We start from the raw sequence: 15,888 nt of genomic DNA on the forward strand, positions 1-15,888 counted from the left end.
GGAATTGGATTGCACTGCCAGAGGAGGTGGTAGAATTAGATATGATAGCAACATTTAACAGATGCATGAGCAGGCAGTGATTAGAGGGATAAGGACCATGATTAAGCAGATGAGATTAATTTATTTAGAGAGAGAGAGTGCAGAATAGGCCCTTCTGGTTCTTCAAGCTGGCCTGCCGGCAACCCCAATTTAATTCTAGCCTAATCACGGGATAAATTACAATGAGCAATTAACCTACTAACTAGTAGGTCTTTGGACAGTGAGAGGAAACTAGAGCACCCATGCCTTCCAGGGGGAGAATGGACAAATTCCTTACAGAGGAAGCTCTGATGCCCCGAGCTGTAGTAGTATTGTGTGTTGTCCAGGGTAGCGAAGCAGTTAGCCTTTAGATCAGCATCATCCTCAGTGCTGACATATTATGCCTGCTCCTGTGTGCTTTATTATTCTATGACTGAAATAGAGAGAAGTCATATTACCTAAAGTTGTTGTATCTAATATTGAATCCAGAAGGTTGCAATGAGCCCAGAGGGAAAATGAGGTGCTATTTTGCAAGCTTGCGTTGGGTCTTGTTGTAACAATACAGAGGGCTACAGACAGACAGGTCTGAGTGCGTGCACGATGCAGAATTAAAGTGGCTGGTCAAGGCAAGCTCAGGAAATTCGCTACAGACTGGGTGCAGATGCTCCGCAGCTGAACACCTGATCTGTGTCTGGTTTCTCCAAAGTAGAGGAGACCACATTGTGAATACAGATGCAGTGCTCTGGATGTGTCTGATGGTGGGATCACTTTGAATATGGAGTAATTGCAGAAAAAGATTTATAGGGAATGTCTATATGGGTGGAAAGTGAAAATGAGGCAGACTTTGTTCTTGTTTTGTCCTAGAGGAGAGGGGATGAGACCAAAGCTGTGGGAAATGAATGAAATGCAGTCATGGCCTTTGTTAACAGTGGAAAGAGGAAACCATAGTTCAGAAAGAAGAACGATGCGGTATGGATGGGGTACAAACAAGTGTTTGAGCTCCTCAGCCTGAAAAAAGTGAAAACACAGGACAATTCTGATTTTTGACCTGGACTCTTCTCAATGATCAGTGCTGGGTACTATCGTACTATAATTTCAGTAAAGGCACCACTTTTCATGTCTGGGATGGATGGTTGACAGTTTGACTATTCAACACTTGGAAGCCATGCACAATTCAGTCCTGAACGACATCCATTGGACATTGATCCAACGAAATTCAGCTTTTCTTCCAGTGGGAATATTTCATTTATGTTCTCATTATCTTCTCTTAGAAAGTTTCTCATTGTTTGACCACATCCTTTTATATCAAGAGTATCTCTTCCTTCATGGATATGATTAAATATGTTGGGGCAAAGTTTGTTGAACAAATAATAAAATTTGAACAAGTTTCATTATTAATCTGTAAATCAAACAGCAGTCTGTAGCAAGGAAGAAATAATCCTGCAAATTATGAGTCAATATGTTGCTGCTGAATTTGCAGAGCTCCACATTACCTTCACTTAAGTAACATCTTATGCGTAACTAGTTTGTGATCATGCATAAAGTTTGGATGTAAATTATCCATTAAATTGGCCACAAAAGTTCTTTATAAATACTAGGATAGGTACCCTTTCAATGTCATGATAATTGTCTGTTGCACAGAAAGTGATTAATATATTTTTTAGGATCTATTAAACTGTCAAATATCTGTTTCTTTACATTTTTCTTTAAACTTCTCTCAGTTTTCTCAGTTTTAATACAAACTTTCTTTCCTATATTTCACTTTCTCCATCTGATTTGGCATCAAATTCATCCATTTTAATTCACTCTCCTTTTCTAGCCTTTCTCTAATTATTTGTCAATCCTTTATTCTCATTGATTAAGGAGGTACATTGTTAGATTAATTATTCACCAGTGTCCCAGATACATGGCTGCCCTTGCCAAACCATTATCAGTTTGAATTTCTATCAGATTTCTGGGAAAAATAACCTGAAGTCTTCATTTTAAGCTATTGGGCATATTGCAAAATAGTTAGTGTGACTCCCTGAATACTTGGAAGTATATTGGCTTTTTGCAATTTAATTGTACAGCATACAGGACATATGCCTCAACCTACCAATCAAACTGAGCAACTAGAAATATGACAAAGTTTTCAAATTAGTTGTTTAAATATTTAATGGCAAAACTATTGTTTTATAGCATTTTATTTGGTCTTACTTGTGAGAATAATTGCCTGCATTGTTATTTGATTTGTTTTGGTGGAAGAGTAGCTTTGAACATTTATCTGCCGAATATTTTAATTCTGCCACAACAGACTATAAAGGTATAATAGGCATGGAAACATCAGGTTTTAATAAGAATTAAAACTGGGATTTGAGCTCATTGAATACTAATAGTTACGATGTTCTAATATTAGAGTTTGACTCTAATACAGGCTTTGTGATTGTCACAGGTTGGAACAGCTGGGGTTCAATGCATTTTTGCAGTTGATGATTGGAGTGCCACTTGAGATGGTCCATGGGATCATGCGCATCGGACTGCTGTATCTGGCTGGTGTATTAGCAGGTGAGGTAGCAACTGGTGAACCTACACACTTCAGTTGTAAGTCTAAGTAAACATAATAATATCACTCAGATGAGAAAGCCATTTAAAAATTTTTTTTTTCGATATGGTTGGTCTTGGTTAGGCCATTTATAGTTCATCTAATTACTCTATGGGGACCAAACAAAAACATTCCAAAATAATACGCCGACAGTAATAAAGTAATGTCAGTAAATATCCAACTCAGAACTGCAAATGAACCTGAAGGAAACTTTGATGTTCCTGTTCACACAAATTCTGAAAATTTTAAGTGCAATTAAGTACAGGCCTTGCTGCATTGGATCCTGTAGACAGCAACTGCAATTGTGGGGAAGTTTTGGACAATGAGTTCCTGGGGTTGGTTCTGAGAATAGGGAGGGAGCTCCCAATCAAAGTGCACGATCAAGAATATATTGAACTTCTTGTGTGCCGTCAACACTATACACTGTACCAATTCAATCAAATAGTCAGTGTTCTATCATAGCTGACTAATATAAACGTACTTCACAATCATAAGACCATAAGGCATTGGAGCAGAATTAGTCTATCAGGCCCATCAAGTCTGCTGCACCATTCCATCTTGCTTGATTTATTATCCCTCTCAACCCCATTCTCCTGCCTGCTCCCTTAACCTTTGATGCCCTTACTAATCAGAACCAAGCAACCTTTGCATTAAATACACCCAGTGACTTGGCCTCCATAGCTGTCATTGGTGATGGGTTCCACAGATTCACTACTCCCTGGCTAAAGAAATTCCTCCTCATCTCTGTTCTAAAGGAATATCACTCTAACATGAGGCTGTGCCCTCTGGTCCTAGACTCACCCACTATAGGAAACATCCTCTCCACATCCCCTTTATTTAGACCTTTCAATATTTGATAAGTTTCAATGAGATCTGTCCCTCATTCTTCTAAACTCCGGTGAGTACAGGCTCAGGACCATCAAACGCTCCTCACATGCCAACCTTTTCATTCCCGGAGTCATTCTCGTGAACTTCTGAGCTCTCTCCGATGCCAGCACATCTTTTCTTAGATAAGGGGCCCAAAATTGCTCAAGTGCAGTCTTACCAATGCCTTAATCTAGCAATAGTCCTTATTGTTAGTCTTTATTATTAATTCATAATCCCTAATATGATTATTATCACCCTTCCTTCCTACACAGCACATAACCTTCTATTTTTCTTGTATCTACAGGTATGTGCCTATCTAAGAGTGTCTTAAATGTCCCTATTGTAATAGCCTGTACCACCACCGTAGTAATTCATTCCAGGCGCCCTCCACTCTGTAAAAACCTACCTCTGATATCCCCCTTAAACTTTCCTTCACTGGATGTTCTCTGGTATTGGGCATTGCTGCCCTGGGAAAAAGATAATGGCTGTCCACTCTATTTGTGCCTTTCATAATCTTATATACAGTACTTCTGTTAAATCACCATTCATCCTCCATTACTTCAAAGAAAAATGCCCTAGCTCATTCATCCTTTCTTCATAAGACGTATTCTCTAATCTAGGCAGCATCCTGGTAAACATCCTCTCCACTCTCTTTAAAGCTTCCACATCTTTCCTATAATGAGGTGACATACAATGAGCACACTACCCTAAATGTGGTCTAACCAGAGCTTTAAGAACTGCCACATTACCTCATGGCTCTTCAGCTTAGTCCCCCAAATAATAAAGGCCAGGACACCTTACACCTTCTTAACCAGCCTATTAACTTGCACGACAACTATGAGTGATCTATGTACCTCAAGATCCTTTTGTTCCTCCACACTACCAAAAATCCTGCCATTAACCTTGTACTTCTTGATCTTCCAAAGTGTATCACTTCACACTTCTGCATTGAACTCTGTCTGCCACTTCTCTGCCCAACTCTGCATCCTGTCTATACCCTTCTACATATCCACTACACCTCCAACCTTCGTGTTACCTCACGTCTCCACTTCATCAAAGTCATTTATAAAAGCCATAAAGAGCAGGGGTCCCAGAACAGATTCCTGTGAACACCACTCGTCACTGACCTCCAGGCACAATACACTCCATTCGACTGTGATTTTTTGCCTTCTGTGGGTAAGCTAATTCTAAATCCAGGCAGGCAGGTTTCCATGGCAATCTCCATGACAATCCTCAGCAGAATACCTGCAGACCACTTTAAAAGCAAAAGATGGTGGATGTTGGAAACTTGAAATGGAAATGGATTTCCAACATCCACCAGGAACCATCTGTGAGGAGGTAACTAGATTAACTTTTAAAACTTTTTCTCTCAATGCATCTGCTAGCATTTCCTTTTTTAAATTTGTTTATCATTGTATCTGTTAAAGGAAGTATATAGTTCCTCTTTTATTGTGAAATTCAGACTGAATGCTAAAAATAATTATAAACAAGGAAAAATAACATCACAAAGGGAACGTATCTTTAAATTAAAGAAAGGCCAATTTGGAACCAAGTTGTACAGTAAATGATAATGGAAGAAGTCTAGGACCCCTAAAAATTGTGTTGAAGGGTTAATTGGAATTCAAATCTAAGATTTGTAGATGTGTTTGTTACCAAAGGAAAATAGTCTGACAAATGGGCTGAGATATGGATATCGAGCCAAAATTTTAATGTGAATTTATATTCTGAATTAAAAACTGAAAAGGCTTGGGATGTTGTTTGACCTATTCCTATCCTGATATTCCCATGCAATGTACAGATTAAAGTGATAATTTCAAGTGGAATGACACAGAATCATGTTTGCCAGCCACAAAGTTATTACATCCCAGGCACGTTATTGTTCTCAAGAACATGCTCAGTTTTGGCTCCATTTTGGATATAATTTCTTGTAAATGTTCCGATTGATAAGACAACTATTTCACCAGCTCAATATCCTTACATATGGCTGAGCCTCAAATTCATTCTCGAGCTGAAAGAGATGAACCTTGTGCATTATCAGAATGTAATAGTTTTCCAAGAATAGTAATAAAAATCCACAGCTTTCACAACATACGGTTCCACACACAATTCCACACTACTAAAATAGTGATGAGAATAACTATGCCATTACAATGACAATGAGTGGATATTCATTTGGAAATAGTTAGCTCATAATGTGTGTCATTTAGCTTACCCAAGTGAACTATAGAAGTTCACTGGTGTGTAGCATCAACACAAAGTACTCCACTTTCAAAATTCTTTTCATTTAAGTCAGATTGCTCTATAGCAGGGGTTTCCAATCGTTTTTATGCTATGGACCCTCTCCATTAACTGAGGGGTCCGTGGACACGTGGCCAAGTGGTTAAGGCGTTCTTCTAGTGATCTGAAGGTCGCTCTCTCGAGCTTTAGCTGTGGCAGCATGTTTGTGTCCTTGAGCAAAGCACTTAACCACACATTGCTCTCGTGTCTGTGCGAGGAGTGGTGCCCCACACAGACTTCCAATCTGTGCCTTGTAAGGCATGAAAATGCCCAACGCAGGCCTCTCATGGTCTGAGTCAACGTTCCCTCCCCTCCTCGGACTCATAGTTGGTGACCCCTGCTTTGCCCTACTGAGTGGTGGGGGGAACAGTATTCAGTATTTGTTGGCATTATACTCAGTAAAACAGATGATATACCAAGCATGTTACATTTGTATAGTGTCTTTGATAATCTTAGAATGCCTCAAATATATTATGGTTAATTAATTAGTTAGTCACCTCGTCCCAGTAGTAAAGACAGCAATAGATTTATGTACAGCAAGATCCAATGAGATACAAGATCACATCATCTGCATTAGATGTTAGTTTAAACATAAATATTATCTTGAAGTTAAGAAAAATTCTCCTACACTTCTTCTAATAGAGAGGTTGGGACTCATACATTCATTTGAGAGGCCAAGATGGTTTATTATCTCATTAGAAGAAAGGCATTCCTTGTGTTATCTAAATCACAGTGAAGTGAATATCAGCTATCTCATGCTACATGGTGATGACAAGATAATCAATGAAAGTCGCACAAGCATTAGCATATACCTCAAGTCAGAGGAGAAATTAGCAGAATTACGGGAAAAAATAGGTAGTAGCAGCTAGTTATAATTTGTCCAAAATGCTTTCGAATTTTCTGTCCAAGTTACAGTGGAATAGTGAGAAATTTACCAAAATTCATTTTGAAGGAACAGCTAATCAGAGGTGTTGATAATGTCACACATGTTGGAAACAGCATTGATTCATTTAATATTACTTTTCCAGATACTTTCCTATTAAGTACTGAAAATAATATTAAACATCAATATGAAATGAAAGTAATTGGATCAAATGGAAGGTGTTATGGCAGCAATTAAATGACTCAACTGTTTGTTATTTAATTTGACAATTGAAGCTATTGTGACATTTTTAGTTTTTTTAAATATTACTTTTAAATATTGTGTTCAGTCCGACACAGAAGTGGTCCATTAGACACAACTGGTTTGAGTTCCACATAAACCAAGGGTTCCCACCCTACTTCTGTGCCACAATCAGTCCTATCATTAACCGATGTGTCCATTGACCCCAGGTTGGGAAACCCTAATATAAACCTTCTACAGCACCCCGCTGCCCTAAACGCCCATGCCAATCAGTAGCATTTCCAGCTTCTGCAGTTTTCTCATGTTTGTCATCTCAATCAGTATGCCAGTTACGCTCTCAAATGAAATTGCAAAACATCAAGTGAAGCACACTTAATATTCTCATAAGCCTTTCAACCTAATGTTTTATATGCTCTTGCTAAAGCACAGATTCATACATATATTTTATGAAAAGCTTTGATGCACAAAATGAATTAAATTAACAAAGAGTTTTACTGAATTTTATGCAGAGTGTTCATATAATGACCATTTCAGAAAAAATAATTATAATCAGCCAGTAAGCCAGCTCCTTCTGAGAAATAAATAAATAAATTTATTTATTTCATTTATTTCCAGCATCCAAAAGCAATCAAGTAATGCGAGTAATTACTGAATATTGTCCAATTATTCTGTATCAGAGACATTTCAAAGATCTCAATTAAGCTTAAGTTGAACTGTAAAGCTAGAAACTACGGTTTCTAATATTAGCAGACAAAAGCTTAATATGTTTGCATGAGATTCCTCTATCACTCTAATGTAGGTGCTAACCCCTTTATTTAAAATGTAGAATAGGGGCCTGGTAATTTCCTTGTATTCTAATGATTTTGAATTAGATAGTCCAATTTCAATATAAAAAACTTACCTGAAATTAAAATCAGGGATTTACTGCACGGATCATAAAGTCAGTGACTTTCCTTCTAGGCATTTCGATGCCACCAGTGATATTATCATGCATATAGGCCATGTGCAGAAACAGACCATTACGGCATATATATGAAGCCTGCATGAAAGGGATCTGTTTGAGTGGGTGCCACCCTATGGAGCCTGATGCTAGGAACAGGTTTCAGGTACGTCCACTTTCACTTAAAAATCTAACCTTGCAGCAGTTCTCCCTCAAACTCATTATGAACTCTAACGTTGGCTACTTGATTGTGATGTTGTCGTCCCTCAGCTGTCTCTGACACGTCCCTAGAGGTCCCGATTGCCAGCATCAACACTGCAACTAATTGACATTTGTGACTCTCCCTTACTTCCAGTCTATATTCCCCATGCTCATGAACCTGTTATCCTCTGCTTAGCTTAGCAAGTGGGGTCAAGCCTTGGACTGCATTGGGTGAATAATGATTATTCAACTGTGCTCAATACCGGCATCTTGAGCATCATTTAATTTTGTCGTGACTCATCCTTAAAACCTTCTTTGGTCCATCATGCTGCATATTTTTAACAGCTTTCTGAGCACCTAATAATTTCTGGCAAGGATGTATGATGCATTAATTGTTTATCCTATAATAGCAATAGCATTTCTACATTTCAAATGTGGATTCTTTGAAACAGCAGTTCTTCCAAACAGATTTTTTTCAAAAATGTTGATATTCCCTTGTCTCTCGTTCATTGAGAATTAATCCTCTACTTTCATGTTAAAGGCATGTTATTACAATATCTGAAGTCAAGTTGCTGATCCTTCTAATTGAGCACATCTGTTCCAATTTTCTGTAAATGCTCTATACAGTAGAAAGTATCTGTAATATGTGTATTCAACAGCAGTCCTTGATTCCCACGTCAACTTTTTAAAAAACAAATCAGAACACTCAATCCCTTCCCTGCGATAGAGGAGACAATATACTGTAAAGTAGCTGTTCTCAATGTGGAGAGAACAAGCCTGCATGCTATCTCTACAGATGGTGTTTGAAATATACAAAGAATAATAAAGGTAACCTTTTCATTTTGCTTTTTACTTTGAAGGATTATAATTGTCTTTGTTTTATTTTTGGGGTTTTTTTTTAATGCTGAGTTTAGGGTAGGAAAATCTGTTTAACCAAGGCAGATCAGGTTTTTTTTTTGATATATGAGATCAAGATTCTTGAATATGGAAAACTGCAAACTTTTTAAATGCCTGTCTGATTAAAGCCTATTGTCGCTAGCTCTGCATTTCCCACAGTATTACCTGTCACATTTGATTTCTGTTGAAATATTACACCAGGTCTCCTTCTTTACTGGTGATATTCTCATTAAAATTCTGCTTGCACACTTAAATATCCTGTCTGCTTTTCAGCTTTGTTCTCTATTTGTCAGCTACTGATTACAGTTCTTAAGAGAAATTGTCTTTACCAAAAAGGCTGTCATGTCTCCAGCACAGGCTGCTTCAGAGCTGTACAGGAATCAACTGTTAATTGAAGTGGGTGTCTTCATCAATAGAAGAACTGTAATTTCAGTCACACTTGACATGGTTCATATTACACTGTGTGAATGCTGCATATCTAAATAGAAGGAATGGCCTTTTCTCTTCATGTGTACTGATTTCCAGCTTGCTTCGCTTTTCGTTTCCTCCTTGCTAAATTACAAACGTTTGCATGTTATATACCACCATCAACTCTCTTATGATTAGACAAATTAATCATATAAAGGGAGGTTCTTAATTGTTACACTGTCATGTAAAACAGGTGATTTCCAGTAAGCAGAAAATGTTATATGTTCTTTAATTGTGAATTTATTCCACAAAATCTCTGAGTCTGGATGGTGAAGAGGTATGTTTGATTTTATATGGGACAACTGACAATATTTTTCATTTTGCTCGATCACCGATATCAAAATGACCCCCTGAATGTCAATGGATATTTTTTGAGCCAAGTCCATCCCACAGCATTCAATGTTCAGACAGAACTGACCTTGCAGCATTGAAGAATATTTTGGATAGAAACCCTGGCTGATTTTTCTCCTTTCTTAACATAGAACTGGAGAGGCTTCTCATTGTAATGTGTATCTAACCCAGTTGAAGCGTAGAATCTTGGTAATTAGTATTACTTAACATCATTCTGAAATATTTCAGTATCAAGTCACTGAACTAGCTAAATTGATGCATATTTTATGAATATATAACCATATTACAGAGTTAATGTATTTCAGAAGACTTTTTTAAACAACAAAGTGTAAGCTATGAACTTTCCACTAAAATCTGAAGCGTGTACAATAATTTTGAACACAATTTCCAGTCACAGCTCTGATGAAATGCACCATTTAAATTATCATGCAATCTTAAACTGATGCTGGCTGACCATGTTATTTTTGCACCCCTTTCTGTTTATTACCCAGCTGTTGCTTACAATGTGTCTAGCCTTTAGGTAATTGAGTAGAGTTTCACCAGAGACTATTTTCATTGCAGCCATTTCAGAACTTAGTTTTCTACACACAGAGAGCACTTCACCCGATGTGATTGGTGTACTAGATTGTGGATTCAGAGCAACAAGGTTTTACTAGATCAATGTTGAAAGTATTGTATTGCATTCCTGTCCATAAATGGTTAAGTAATGAATAACTACCATTTGGTTTCATGTTATGGTCTGATCAGATGGTTTATACATAGAGTAGTGCATTGATTACAGGGCTACTTTTGCTTTAAGTTGGAATATAAGACACTTAAAAACATAATATCTAAAATTAGATTATAATCTTGATGTACCTTATGTTCACTATTTCTAACATATGCTTTGCCTATTTTCATACCTCATTTGTGTCAGCAATCACTTCCATTACAGATGGTCGCTATTAAGCTCCATGCCATTGGTCTACATGGAATAGCAATGGCAATATCAATAATGATAATAATAATTTACTGCGAAGTAACCTGAAACCTGTACTTGGCAAAATAAAAAAAAGCAGATAATGGAGCTGGTTTTCATGGCTTCAGGTGATGGGTACATGTTAACAATGATGTCAATGCCCCTTGAATTCCCTATTTCCTGCTCAAGTATTAGCTGCTAACAGATTGGTTGGAGCAATCACAGGGATAATCTGGCACCTGCTTATTTCAAGTAGGATCCTTGTTGTAATGTGCTGATTGTACTACTGATAATTCTAGTGCAATTTTGAGATACCAAGGAGGGATCATATGATGCCTATTAACAGTGAATGACCTAATAACCATTTCTTAAGAGGAGTGTTGCAGATTGATCTGAAGATAATGCAGGTAAACTTCAAAACTCTGTTGTCTGTAGTTATGAGGCATTGATCGTGTGGATAGTCAGAGGCTTTTTCCCAGGGCTAAAATGGCTGCCGCAAGAGGACACAGGTTTAAGGTGCTGGGGAGTAGGTACAGAGGAGATGTCAGGGGTAAGTTTTTTACTCAGAGAGTGGTGAGTGCGTGGAATGGGCTGCCAGCAATGGTGGTGGAGGCGGATACAATAGTGTCTTTTAAGAGACTTTTCGATAGGTACACAGAGCTTAGAAAAATAGAGGGCTATGGGTAAGCCTAGTAATTTCTAAGGTAGGGCATGTTCGGCACAACTTTGTGGGCCGAAGGGCCTGTATTGTGCTGTAGGTTTTCTATGTTTCTATGATTGATTTTAGGAGCCGGGAAAACTCCCAAAGCAATCACTGATTCAGATGCACCTTACCAGTCACTCTTCCAATTGTGAGAATACAGATAGCAAGGTTAAATAATTTTTGGGGATACTATCTGAACATGTGTTTCTAAGTGACATCACCTGCCACTGTTTATTATTTTGATATGTACCTTACCAATAACTAATTCTTTGCCCATTGATCCTGTTTCACTGATAAGTTCCAGGACTATATTGACATAGCAAACATAGTTTGTCTAGACTAACAGATTGTAACCCATGCAGGTATCAGTGTATAGAAGGGAGCTGACTCCTCACAAACTGGTTGTGTTGAAAATATGCCTATTTAATCTCATTAGTTATCGTGTTTGGTAGGTTAATTGGCTCAGTGTGTAGGCGAGTGATAGAGTCTTAGGAAACCTGATGGGAAAGCATGGGGATCTTTTTCAAACATAATGGTTTAATTTAGGATTGGGGTAATTGGTATAGACTTGTTTTGCTGAATAGCCTGACCATAACTGTATATTGTGGCGGCTCGCGCACGCGGCGAGCGAACCAGCTCCAGCAGTCGCGGGCGAGTCTGCAGCCAACGACAACTCAGAGGGCTCTGAGTGCAGGGCAGACCTCGGCCTGGAAGCCGACGTCACTTCCGCAGCGTAAAGAGTGGGGGATGCTGGGAGCAGGCACTTATGCGCGTGCGGATTGAAACAGTAAACAGTTCAACCAGACCCTGCTCGAGTCAGTGCATTGCTTTCACTTGTTGCGTATCAGCACGACCACATTGGTGACCCCGACAGTCCAACGGCATTTGGACCCAGCATGAACAACTGGGCTCTGCAGAATACAGTTTCCCTTAAACTGCCAACCTTCTGGACCACTCAACCCCTGGTCTGGTTCGCGCAAGCAGAGGCCCAGTTGCAGGTCAGGCAAATTGTCTCAGACGCCACCAGGTATTACTACGTGGTGGGCGCCCTCGACCAGGAGACAGCGGGCCGCGTTATCGACTTTCTGCATCAGCCCCCAGCAACAGACAGGTACGGGGCACTCAAGGGCCTGTTAATCCGCACAGTTGGCCTCTCCCGTCGTGAACAGGCCGCGCGGTTACTGCATATGGACGGCCTGGGTGACTGCGCGCCATCAGCCATGATGAGCGAAATGCCAGCACTGGCAGACGGCCATAAGCCTTGCCTGCTTTTTGAACAGATCTTCTTGGAGCAAATGCCAGGAAACATCCGCTTCCTGCTAGCAGATGAAGACTTCAGAGTCCCGCGCAGACGTGCTTTGGCGCGCCAAAGAAAATGGCGGAACCACCATCGAAATTAGTGCCACGGCACGGGTGAAAGCCCAGCAGCGGAGCACGAAACACCCACACCAAGGGACGGCACCATTTCTGAGTCTTGGTGTTTTTATCATCAAAGGTGGGGTTCTGGGGCCCGCCGCTGCCAACCACCATGCTCGTTCCAGGGAAACGCCAGGACCAGCCGTTGCTGATGGCTACGGTGGCTGGTCACCATGATAGCCTCCTCTGCATTTGGGACGAGCACTCCGGGCGTAGATTCCTGGTGGACATGGGGGCGGAAATCAGTGTTGTACCCCCCTCGAGCCACGATACCCAAACTAGAAGAACAGGACCGGAACTTACCGCAGCCAACAGCAGCACCATCCGTACCTACGGTACAAGAACGATCCCCTTGCAGTTAGTTTCCAGCCACTTTACATGGAGATTTACGCTGGCCGCAGTATCACAGCGCTTGCTGAGTGCGGACTTCCTCCGCGCACACTGCCTGCTCGTGGGTTTGAAGGGACAACGATTGGTCGATGCAAAAACGTTCCAGACTTTCTCCCTCAGTGAGGCCAGGTTCTCGGCCCCACACCTGGACTCCGTCACTTATTCCGACAACGAGTTCGCCAGAGTGTTGTCGGAGTTTCCACCTATCATCACGCCGCAGTTTTCCTCAACAGACCCCAAGCACAGCGTGATGCACCACATCCCCACACAGGGACCTCCCCTTCATGCCCGGGCCCGCAGGCTACCACCCGACATCTCCGCCTTGCGAAAGAAGAATTCAAGAAGATGGAGGAGATGGGGATTGTGCGGTGTTCCGACAGCCCGTGGGCCTCCCCACTCCACATGGTGCCCAAGTCCGTGGGAGGGTGGAGACTGTGTGGCGACTATAGGAGTCTGAACGACGCCACCATGTCCGATCGCTATCCGGTACCACACATCCAGGACTTTACAGCCAACCTGCACGGGGCGCGCATCTTTTCGAAGATTGACCTAGTCCAAGGGTATCATCAGATCCCAGTCCACCCGGACGATGTACCCAAGACAGCCCTCATTACCCCCTTTGGCCTGTGCGAGTTCCTCAGGATGCCGTTCGGGCTGAAAAACGCGGCGCAGACGTTCCAGTGCCTGATGGATGCAGTAGGGCGAGATCTGGACTTTCTGTTCATCTACCTGGATGACATACTTATCGCCAGCCGCTCCCGCCAGGAACATCTAGCACATCTACGCCTGCTCTGCTGCCGCCTAAGCGACTACGGCCTGGCTATCAACCCTGTCAAGTGCCAGTTTGGCCTACCCGCCATCGACTTCTTGGGACACCAGATCGACCGCCATGGAGCTGTGACCCTGCCGGCAAAAGTTGAAGCCATCCGCCAATTCGCCAGACCCAGCACTGTTAAAGGCCTGCAGGAGTTTGTTGGGATGGTTAACTTTTATCACCGTTTCCTGCCCTCAGCGGCCCAGATCATGCGGCCCCTTTTCAGCTAGATGTCCGGCAAGGTCAAAGAGGTCACCTGGACAGAGGTGGCGACGGCGACTTTTGAACAAGCCAAGAACATACCAGCAAATGCCACGCTCCTGGTCCACCCCTGGGTTGACACCCCCACTGCCCTCACTGTGGATGCCTCCGACGTGGCAGTGGCGGTGTGCTCGAGCAGCTCATCGAAGGTCAGTGGAAGCCACTTGCTTTTTTCAGCCGGCACCTACGACCCCCGGAACTTAAGTACAGCACTCTTGACAGGGAGCTGCTGGCCCTGTACCTTGCCATCCGGCACTTCAGGTATTTCCTGGAAGGGAGGGAGTTCGCGGTCTTCACAGACCAGAAGCCCTTCACTTTTGATTTGTCAAATTGTCAGACCCGTGGTCAGGCCGCCAGCAACGCACCTGTCGTACATCTCGGAGTTTACCACCACGAACAAACACATATCCGGGAAGAGCAACGTGGTAGCCGACACGCTGTCACACACCTCCGTCCAATCAGTGCACTCTCTGTCTCCGGGGGTGGATTATGCGGTGTTAGCTAAGCGCAACGACTGGAGAGCGAGATGCCGGTGTGCTGAACGGCAGTCTCAGGACTCTGCCTCGAAGACATACCCATTGGGCCCGAAGGTAATGAGCTCCTTTGCGATGTGTCCACCAGGCAACCTCGGCCCATTGTCCCGACTGCTTGGAGGCGTAGTGTTTTCGACACCTTGCACGATTTAACCCACCCTTCCATCCGGCTGATTGCAAACAGGTTTGTGTGGCACAGCCTACGCAATCAGGTCGGGCACTGGGCCAGGACATGCACGCACTGTCAAACCTCCAACATCCAGAGGCACATGAGGGCCCCACTGCAACCCTTCCAGCCGACACATAGGAGGTTTGAACATGTCCATGTGGACATCGTCAGCCACTGCCGGTTTCGAGAGGAGCGAGATACCTGTTCACCATGGTGGACAGGTTCATGAGGTGGCCGGAAGCTATCCCACTCGCTGACACGGCCACGGAGACATACGCCAGGGCCCTGATTACCACCTGGGTGGCACGGTCCAGACCCCCAGCCCACGTCACTTCAGACAGGGGTGTGCAGTTCACATCAGCTTTGTGGTCTGCACTGGCACAACTCCTCGGAACCCAGCTCCACCAAACGACTGCTTACCACCCACAGTCCAACAGCCTGGTGGAACGTTTCCACAGGCACTTGAAGTCAGCCCTAATGGCTCGCCTTTGAGGGCCAGACTGGGGGACAAACTCCCCTGGGTGCTGCTTGGCATCCGCATGGCACCCAAGGAGGATCTGGCTGCATCATCGGCCAAAGTTGTTTGCGGTGCCCTGAACACGGTTCTCTGTGGGTTTGTGCCAGCACCCCGTGGCCAGGAGGACACATCTATAATCATATAACCATATAACTATGTAACAATTACAGCACAGAAACAGGCCATCTCAGCCCTTCTAGTCCATGCCGAACTCTTACTCTCACCCAGTCCCACCTACCTGCACTCAGCCCATAACCCTCCATTCCTTTCCTGTCCATATATCTATCCAATTTAACTTTAAACGACAACATCGAACCTGCCTCAGCCACTTCTGCTGGAAGCTCGTTCCACACAGCTACCACTCTCTAAGTAAAGAAGTTCCCCCTCATGTTACCCCTAAACTT

At 42.5% G+C, this 15,888-nt stretch overlaps 1 protein-coding gene across 12 annotated transcripts in view; it reads left to right on the forward strand.

Annotated features, from left to right (window-relative positions):
• rhbdl1 (rhomboid, veinlet-like 1 (Drosophila)) overlaps window positions 1-15,888 on the forward strand; it is a 248,693-nt gene that overhangs the window by 188,221 nt on the left and 44,584 nt on the right. For all 12 annotated transcript variants that reach the window (XM_063059151.1, XM_063059150.1, XM_063059156.1 and 9 more), the window contains one exon: window positions 2,450-2,562. In XM_063059151.1, coding sequence (XP_062915221.1) covers window positions 2,450-2,562 — 113 coding nt within the window. The remainder of the gene's footprint in view (window positions 1-2,449; window positions 2,563-15,888) is intronic.

The sequence above is a fragment of the Mobula hypostoma genome, chromosome 9, assembly GCF_963921235.1.
Source record: "Mobula hypostoma chromosome 9, sMobHyp1.1, whole genome shotgun sequence".
Lineage (NCBI taxonomy): Eukaryota > Metazoa > Chordata > Chondrichthyes > Myliobatiformes > Myliobatidae > Mobula > Mobula hypostoma.